Source organism: Aotus nancymaae, unplaced genomic scaffold (genome assembly GCF_030222135.1).
Source record: "Aotus nancymaae isolate 86718 unplaced genomic scaffold, 86718_ANA_hifiasm-v0.15.2.pri h1tg000006l, whole genome shotgun sequence".
Lineage (NCBI taxonomy): Eukaryota > Metazoa > Chordata > Mammalia > Primates > Aotidae > Aotus > Aotus nancymaae.
In genome coordinates this window covers 38,581,130-38,590,806 of record NW_026988417.1, presented here as the reverse complement: position 1 = coordinate 38,590,806, position 9,677 = coordinate 38,581,130, and the positions used below count along the sequence as shown (strand labels likewise).

The 9,677-nt window shown below is 36.4% G+C and overlaps 1 protein-coding gene across 1 annotated transcript in view; it reads right to left on the bottom strand.

The window, feature by feature from the left end:
- Positions 1-2,739: 2,739 nt before the first annotated feature.
- UBE2K (ubiquitin conjugating enzyme E2 K) overlaps positions 2,740-9,677 on the bottom strand; it is an 80,059-nt gene continuing 73,121 nt past the window's right edge. Inside the window, exons 6-7 of the mRNA XM_012474955.3 lie at positions 7,263-7,391; positions 2,740-6,725 (exon numbers count right to left, since the gene is read on the bottom strand). Of these exons, the coding sequence (XP_012330378.1) occupies positions 6,651-6,725; positions 7,263-7,391 (204 nt within the window). The 3' untranslated portion in view covers positions 2,740-6,650. The remainder of the gene's footprint in view (positions 6,726-7,262; positions 7,392-9,677) is intronic.

The window sequence follows — 9,677 nt, the reverse complement described above, 5'->3', positions numbered from 1 at the left end:
CCACCATGGCCTGCTAATTTTTGTATTTTTAGTAGAGATGGGGTTTCACTATATTGGTCAGGCTGGTCTCGAATTCGAACTCCTGACCTTGTAATCCACCTGCCTTGGCCTCCCAAAGTGCTAGATTACAGGCATGAGCCACCGTGCCTGGCTTTTAAAAAAAAATACGTAGTCTCAATCTGTCGCCCAGGCTGGAGTGCAGTGGTGCAATTTCAGTTCACTGCAACTTCTGCTTCCCAGGTTTAAGCAATTCTCCTGCTTCAGCTTCCAGAGTAGTTGGGATTACAATCATGCGCCACCACGTCCAGCTATTTTTATGCATTTAGTAGACAAGGTTTAAACATGTTGGCCAGGCTGGTCTCCAACTCCCGACCTAAGATGACCCACAGGACTCTGCCTCCCAAAGTGCTCGGATTACAGGCGTGAGCCACCACACCTGGCCTTGAATTCTATCATCCTAGATTTTTAGTACCTAAAGACTCAGTCTTGCTTCACAAAAAGAACACTTCGTGTTGCTATTCCAGGTTAAGGGGAATTCCATTTCTTGGCAAAGAAACTTACAGGCCTGCCGTGAGTTGCTTACAAATACCATAAAGACACAATCAGTTTTGCCATGTAAAATAACTTGTACAAACCTTGACAAAGTCTCTTCCAATTATCAGCATTTATGGAGGAAGAGGCAATCTACAGACAATGAATGGACCTCTGAAATAGACCTAACAAAAAACAGATACTTTGCCAAACCAGAACTTTTTTTTTTTTTTTTTTTTTTGAGACAGAATGTCACTCTGTTGCTAGGCTAGAGTGCAGTGGCATGATCTTGGCTCACTGCAACCTCTGACTCCCGAGTTCAAGTGATTCTTGTGTCTCAGCCTCCCGAGTAGCCCAGCTAATTTCTACATTTTAAGTAGATACGGGGTTTCACCATGTTGGCCAGGATGGTCTCGATCTCTTGACCTTGTGATCCACCCGCTTTAGCCTCCCAAAGTGCTGGGATTATAGGTGTGAGCCACTGTTCCCAGCCTTTTTATTTATTTATTGACAGAAATTTACTCTGTCGCCAGGCTGGAGTGCAGTGGCATGACCTTGGCTTACTGCAACCTTCAACTTCCAGATTCAAGTGATTCTCCAGCCTCAGCCTCCCGAGTAGCTGAGATTACAGGTGCATGCCACCATGCCCAGCTAATTTTTGTATTTTTAATACACAGGGTTTCACCACGTTAGCCAGGATGGTCTCCATCTCCTGATCTGCCCATCTTGGCCTCCCAAAATGTTGGGATTACAGGTGTGAGCCACCGTGCCCGGCCAGCCTGAACAATTTTCAAACAAGGTATTTTGTTGGTGGTTTCAGACTGGGAACAGAGCAATCCTTTCATAGTTCAGCCAAAATTTAGTGTTAGAATTATAGTAACGTCTATACAAATATATTAAGTACTTTTACAGCTACATCAATTACTTACCCACAAACATGCTACAAAGTACTGGGCAAGTATCTTACCTAGATGAAGAAACTGAAACTCAGAAAAGTCCAGCTCTCTCCTCTTGAGTAAAAAGCCGGGATTAAACCCTGGACTTTCTGAAACAATTCAGTCTTTTTGACAGTACCATGCAACATTTCCAGAAAGCATATATGGAAATAGAATACAAAGTATTACTTAACTTTCTTTGAGATGGAGTCTTGCTTTGTAGCCCAGGCTGGGGCGGGGTGCAGTGGGGCAATCTCGGCTCACTGCAACCTCCATCCCCGGTTCAAGAAACTCTCCTGCCTCTGCCTCCCGAGTAGCTGGGATTACAGGAATGCACCACCATATCCAGCTAATTTTTTGTATTTTTAATAGAGATGGGGTTTCACCATGTTGGTCAGGTTAGTCTTGAACTCCTGACCTCATGATCCGCCTGCCTTGGCTTCCAGAAGTGCTGAGATTACAGGGGCAAGCCACCGCGACCATGTTGGTCAGGTTGGTCTTGAACTCCTGACCTCATGATCCGCCTGCCTTGGCTTCCAAAAGTGCTGAGATTACAGGGGTGAGCCACCGCGCCTGGTCAACTAACTCTTAATTACTCTAAATTTTGCATTAGAACCTAAGCAAATTGTGTTCTAGTTTTAATAAGTTCAATTAGAACTAAATTTCAATGTTTTTAAATTCAATAATCTGATACAATTTACTGCATTCATCATATGTCAATCACTATGAAATTTGTCAAGGAGAAATACCTGCCTAGTTCTTACTATTTAGATTAAGACTTAATTGCTTATCCACAGATGAGTACCCAGAAATAAGATATAAACCATTTTCAGGGGAAAACATGCATGCATTTATTTTTAAGAATTCCCAATAAGGGGGGAAAAATTCAACATCTTTAAAAATGTGTTTATTTTTTAAAAAATCAGTTGTGTACAAAAGTGTTTCGTAGTTTTTAATTCTCAAGACAAATACCCAACCCTCCACCCACAGCCCACCCTATTTCAATGGTATTTCTGGTAACCCACCCATTTTCCCCTTACAGGAAGTTAACGGCTCAGAATAGACCCTCCTACAGAATTTATCATCACTAACAGATTGTTTAGAATAGAGATCTAGAGAAGCTAACAAGCAAGGTTCCCTATAATGGCAGTAGACTTCCAGCAGACACCACAACAAAGCACCATCAATTGCTGAAAGCTAAAAAATAGATATTATTTTCAATAATATTTCATTTTCTATTGGAAAAGTTTTTAAATTACATTAAATAAGTCTCTTTCCCCCCAAAGAAATAGTCTAGCTTTTATTATGATGCCTGTAAAAAGTAGGTAACAGCAAGCAGACAAGGATCGTTAACAGCACAGTGTAATGATTTCTATCCACTCACACCTAGAATCAAACTGACAAACTGTGCCACACCTGATTATATATAGCAGCATGGTTGAAATAACCAAGCAAAAGGTGACACATTCAAACCTTCCATTTAGGTAATTGCAAGTTCATGAGGGTAGATCAGTCCAATAAAGCAGTAACATAACAAATGAGACAAGGGAGATACTAACACTCCCCTACCCCCATGCCACAAGATTTTTGATCTATATTGCAGCAGTGCAAATAGAATGTGTGACATAATATGTAGACACCGAAGAAAAGTCACACTTGGGAATAAAGGCTATTTATCAGCAAATACTTCAAGTTACCTTCTTCCCAGCGACAGCAACTGGCTGATGGTAAGCATTTATTTTAAAATGGTACTAAAACAATGGAAATGCAATTTTTAAAATCAATGGTTTGTACCCTGGAATTGAAATTCCTCGAACTAGAAAAAGTGATTAATACAACATCATTTTGTAGAAGTCCATGAAATAAAGTTAACTGTAAACAGACAGCTTCCTTTTTCATATCTAAACATTGTTTCCCTCTACATACTAGAAGGTGTATAGCTGGCTCCAGCTGTTCCCTACCCCAATCCATCTTAAATCTTTAAAACAAATGCAACAAAAATTCATAATTTCCTACATAGGATTGTAAAACATTATCATACACCTACTGCAGAGTTTTAAAAGCTCAAAACAGGCATACACTTACACCCAAGATCTGCTTTTCACATTGGTAAACTTATTAAGCAGCCTCAACAGTGATACAGTATGCTGCATTCTGTAGTGCATAAATAAGCAAAATCCATTTAAACTGCCAATTCTTTCCTACAGATACTTAAAAAGAATTATTTTGCATAGTTTTATGTGCCACCAACAATCATAAATGTGTATTACTTCTAAAAAAAAATCAGTCTTTCATTTTATAGATTACTCTCTTCAAAAGCAAAATACTTAGACTCCAAACATTCATATATCCTTGAACGTGTTATGTGTTTAAGTAAACCACGGTTTTAATTCCAAACATTTCGGGGTGCCAATTCAGAGCATCTAATTCAGTACCTAGTTCCTCAAATATTTATATACCACTGAATACTTATTTGGGTCCACTAAATGCCACTCATTCATTCATTCATTCATTCATTCATCCATTCAGTAATCAGTACTGAAATACTATACAGCTAATTATTTCTTCCTTTAAAAGAGGCACATACTCAGGAACAGGCCTGATTATAACAAAAGCCTACTGGAGTATCAGTGACTTCTAGCAAATCTGCCTGCCCTAAATGGGATTTCACTGGATTTTTGTTTTAATATGATTTTTGAGGCTTTTAAAACTGACAAACGGAGCCAACTCAAAAACATTAAGAATTACAAAAATAATTTCCACCAGGGTACTTTTCCCTTAGGCCTGATCTTTTAGTGTCTTTTTTTCCACACATATTTAAGACCAGAGGAAAAAAGCAATTGCTTTAGTTTCTATGTTTGGGTAACTAAATCTACCTGCAGACAAGAGAAAGACAAAAACCAAATAGTACAGTGGGAAATATAACAGAAAGGACAAAAAAAAGATCATCACATTAAATGTAAATGAGGTAAATTTTTATAATAAAGAATCTATTATGAAGAACGTCTCAAACCAAATATTGTACTTTCCAATTTCGTGGGCGCTGGGGATACTGAAGTGTAGTTAGATAAGTATATACCCTATAGGGCTCATGTGCATAAAAATCAAAGCAGGATATAGCTGCCTCCAAGAGTATGTATGCATGTATGTATGTATGTACGTACGTAATGCTTGACCTTTAGTAACCTCTGAGCTCTCTCACCTTTGTCTAACCACAGGACAATTAAATATACCCTGATAATACAGGCAAAAAAATAAACCGGGTAGATGTGTCTGATATTTTTAAACCCAAATTCTATTAATACTACCAAGTTGCCCTCCACTTAAAAAAGGTAATTCTAACCAATAATGAAGAAAAACCATCCACATTTTCACACAATCCCACCTTACTTCAAAATATAAAGTACAAGGTTTCAGATATTTAAAATAAATAAAGAAAAATCCTGTTTCCTTTGGCATCTTTAGAAAATAAACTACAGCAATAAAAGGAGGTGATTGTATAAAGACATGCTTAAGCAAACATATGGGGAAAAACAGCAACTTGTGTTTAGAATACAATAATATCAACTACAAGAGTTTACTGTTAATTAGGAAAGCCTTACAAATTTTTGGAAGAACCTTGACATCTTTAACATTACAATATATTTAATAATGGTTCTTTTATTGCTTCTAGTATCAAGATTATTGAGAAGTCAAATGAAGTTATGCTGACTTTATGATTCAAAAATTATCTTCCAAATACTTGATTATAATTTAAGATAAATAACACTTAAAGAAAGCAAACTTTTTATAATATGACTTTCAATATACAGCCTTACTTTATAATTCAGTCTGATTCCATTACATTTTTGTTATTTTGTATTGGTCCTAAAAATTTAGAAAGAATTGTATTTCTATACATAGAACTGCCTGCATAAATCTACTTCAACCTTCATAAAATGGTCACATTAGTGTCTGATCTTGCAAAACTAATAATTTTCAAACTTTTGAACTTAGAATGAAATGTAAATTTAATACAAATAGTCTGACTATGTACAAGAGAAAGTTTTAAATTCTCATATTATCAGAAACATCATAAAGAAAGCTAGATTTATAACACACTTCTATTCCTATGTGCATGTGAAGTATGTACAATAAAACACCAACACAGCTTTCATGTGTCAATACGGGAAGTGCAAGCAAGAATGACTTGAAGTTATCCAATAAAGCAATCTCTATAGACCCCAAAATGAGACTAAAAACTATTGGAAACAGTTGACTGCATCCTTGCCAGTTCTCAAAGAAAAATGTCATCATTTTAAAAATAAGTGTCAAATTCACTGAAAAACTAAGTTGGGTTCTTTCAGTAAACCTGGGAATAATGTAACATCAAGTATTTACTATTTTTACAAGAGAAATAAAATTGGCAGTTCTATTTTTATATTACTTGGGAAAAATTTAAGAGTGTTTGAGGAACTGGGACAAAACATTCCAAACCTATGACCTAAAAATGAAGCAAGGGATACACACTGTCCCTCAGCACATTTCCTCACCAAATACAGAGAAATTTACCTTAGAATATTAGCTGTGTGTGTTAAGGGGGGAGGGGAAAGACATTAGGTCCCAGTCTGTCGACAAGGACAAAAAGGCTCTGAATAGGTCACCATCTTCAATTCTGAGTAAATCTCCTATTTAAGAATTCTCAAATGCTTAAAATGGTGGTCTTTTCAGCTACCCATCCTAAGAAGTCAAGTACAAGCATGCAAGTAAATTCACAGGCACAGAGGATCCATGTTAAAACAGTTAAGGTAGCTGTGATGCAACACCAACAATTTGAATGGCCCTGACACACTCAAAATATTACCTTAATTATTCAACAAAATCCTGAAGCAAACTCTTGCTAGTCTTGGTACACTGCTAAATACTAAAGTAGCATGTTTCTTCCATGGTTTTAGCTTAGCTCAAGGAATTTTTACACTATTAAGAAAAAAAATTAAAGTATTTCCCCTTTTTAAATTTACACAGACGTTTAATTAGCTTTATTTACAGAGCAGGGATTTTTTTTTCAGTCTCCAATGGTGCCCAGATAACATCATTAGGCAAGAATGCCAGTTTAAAAGAAATCTATGCAGAATCCTAAAAATAACAGATGTTGGTGCTCCTCAAGGAGAGGCAAGCTTGACTATATCAGCAGCTCTTTATGCCTCAGTTACTCAGAAGCAATTCTGTTGCAGTCTCTACATCCCATGATTTTGAAGACAAGGCCACTATTACTGCATTCTGTAGAGAAGAAAAGGGGACAAGAAATTAAATCTCAAGGAAACATTTAAACAGTACTGAATCACTCACTCTCTTTATATTGAGAATTAACACCTTGTTTCTTTTCTGTAAGTTGCTTTACATTTGCAGTGCATGAAAAGCTTCTAAAATCAATGACTGTAATCAGTAAAAAGAAAAAAAAATCACTGATTTCGAAAACAGAAAATTTGTTTACTAAAACTAGATTTTCTCTTATTTTCCTTTTTTTTTTGAGACAGGGTCTTGCTCTATCACCCAGGCTAGAGTGCAGTGGCATGATCATTGCTTACTGCAGCCTCGACCTCCTGGGCCCAAGGGATTCTCTCACCTCAGCCTTCAGAGTAGCTGGGATTGCAGGCGCTCACTACCACGTCCAGCTGATTTTTGTAGAGATGGGTTTCACCATGTTGCCCAGGCTAGTAATGTCTCTTACTTTCTAAACCACTTTTGTCAGCCAAGAATTTGCAATAATTTAAAATCAATCAATAGATCAAAGTCAACATGCCCTTATGTACTTACCCTATCAAAGCCCATAGCACATAGGTTTTCTATTTTTTTGGTGTATTCTGGACTAGAAACTGGTGCTCCAGCATACACATGTGCCCAAAGTCGAGCTGTCTGTTTGAACATTTCAGGATTTTGTTTGTACTATATGGGGGGAAAAAATTGATTGAGATGGCATTACAGTTATAATATTTAATATGGTATTTCAGCTCTTAATTACCTACAACCCTACTTTTGCAAATAAAACAGATCTACATTTAAAATGTGATTCACTCTGCATTATAGACAAGCTATGTCACTTGAGAAAAGACCACTTAACCTGAAGCTTTGACTCACAATTTGTGTTGACAATAATAAAGACAAATAAAATTAATCTACTTTGATCTCCAAATTCAACAAATATAACTAGCAAAAAACTAATATTAGGTGAAGTGAGGTATTAGAGATGTTCTGTACAGCAGCAAATCTTATACAACTAAACCTAGAATTACTAACTTATAAAAATATGTAAATATGGGGACATTAGAATAATTTTTTACAATGTGACTAGCTTTTGTGTTAAAAACAGCTCAGGCTAGAATATAACTAGATTCTCTTGCTTTCTTACAGTTGCATTAACGTACAGAGATTTACAGAAACCCCACATGGAAAGTCCTAACGTATTAAGTATCTTGAGATGATTATAAACTCACAATAGAGTACTTTTATTAAAAGACTTCCCATAGGCATTGGAAGAGGTAAATTTATCAAATACTTTGGAAACACTGTTACTTAGTAAAGCAAAGTATAAATTACTATTCAATTCACTTTACTATTTCTTTTAAAAGCACTTTATATATTTAAATATATTATATATTAAAATGATAAATCTTGTTTATACCACTGCTTCATAACAAGGAAATAAGTTAAATTACTGAACTACTTTAGGAGCTAAGATACCCTCAGTCCAACCTCAACCTCTAAGGCTTAGAGCACAACAGGAAAGCAAAGCTGGAACTCAAGCCATGATTTTAACAACCAAATATGAATAAATAGCACATATATAAAACATGGAAAACCCTAAGTGGAAGCACTCTGAGGCAAATAACAGAACATATTTACAAGGATATATACATAAAGCAAGGAGTAAACAGATCTTGAAGGGAAAAGAAGAAAGGTAATATATAAATTAAAATCTTACAGGTTAAAGAAGTTTGCCAAGAGGAAGTTTCCTCAGGCAGAGGAAATATGGCAGAGATTGGATACAATATGTAAAAATAAATGCAATGCTTGAAAAAGCCGGAGTTTGAAGAAAACAATTCAGGAAATAAAGCTAGGTCTGCAGAGAGTTCAGATCTGCAAGCTAAAGAATTTGGACTCGAGTAGGTGATAGTAGAGCTACAAACAAGTTTTTGTTAATGAAGTAAGTAAGATTTGCACTTTATAAAGCTACCTGATAGCAATGTACAAGACAGAGAAAGGAAGAAAGAGGTTGAGAAAGGGAGATCAGAGCAGTCGAAATGAAACAATTTTTTAAAAGTGACCTATAGCAATCAGAGTAATTTTGTAAATATAGTAATAGAGCGATACAGGGAATGGTTATCAGGAGAAAAGGAGACACAGAGAAAAACTCCAAAGGCTGTGACTTGGTGGTTAAGTATGAATGTTCCTTGGATTAAAGGTAACAAGGTCAGAGCTGAGGAACTACATTTAAAAAAGAAGAAGAAGAAAAATAATTGTGGGAACGAACAAAGAACAGCTATAAAGTTAGGAAGAAAAGAAGGTAATATCTTAGAAGAGAAGAAAAACTTTCTAAATTAAATAAATTTAAAAAAAAAAAGAATGTTCGTTATATTCCAATGGCTTAGAATAGGTATCGACAAACTTTTTTTTTTTTTTTGAGACAGGGTTTCATTTTGTCACTCTGACTGGAGTGCACGATCTCGGCTTGCTGCAACCTCTGCCTCCCAGGTTCAAGCGATTCTCCCACCTCAGCCTCCCAGGTAGCTGGAACTACAGGTGTGTGCCACCACACTGGGCTAATTTTTGTGTTTTTAGTAGAGACAGGGTTTCACCACATTGGCCAGGCTGGTCTGCAACTCCTGACCTCAAGTGATCTGCCTACCTCAGCTTCCCAGAGTTGCTGGGATTACAGGTATGAGCCACCGCACCTGGCTGGCAAACTGTTTCTTAAAGGGTCAGATACTAATAACTTCAGTCCAGTCTCTGTTGTAACTATTAAACTCAGCCACTGTAGCTGGAAAGCGAAATGAAAAATATTTATTCCATTCAACAATTACAAGGTCATCGGCAACTCTGCCATGCCACATCAGTGCCATGATAGGAGGTGATTAAAATTATTACCAGTGAGGGATCATCAATGAATGGAAGGATAAATAGAAGGATACATACATGAGCATTAATCATAGAATCTAGATGGTAGGAATATGA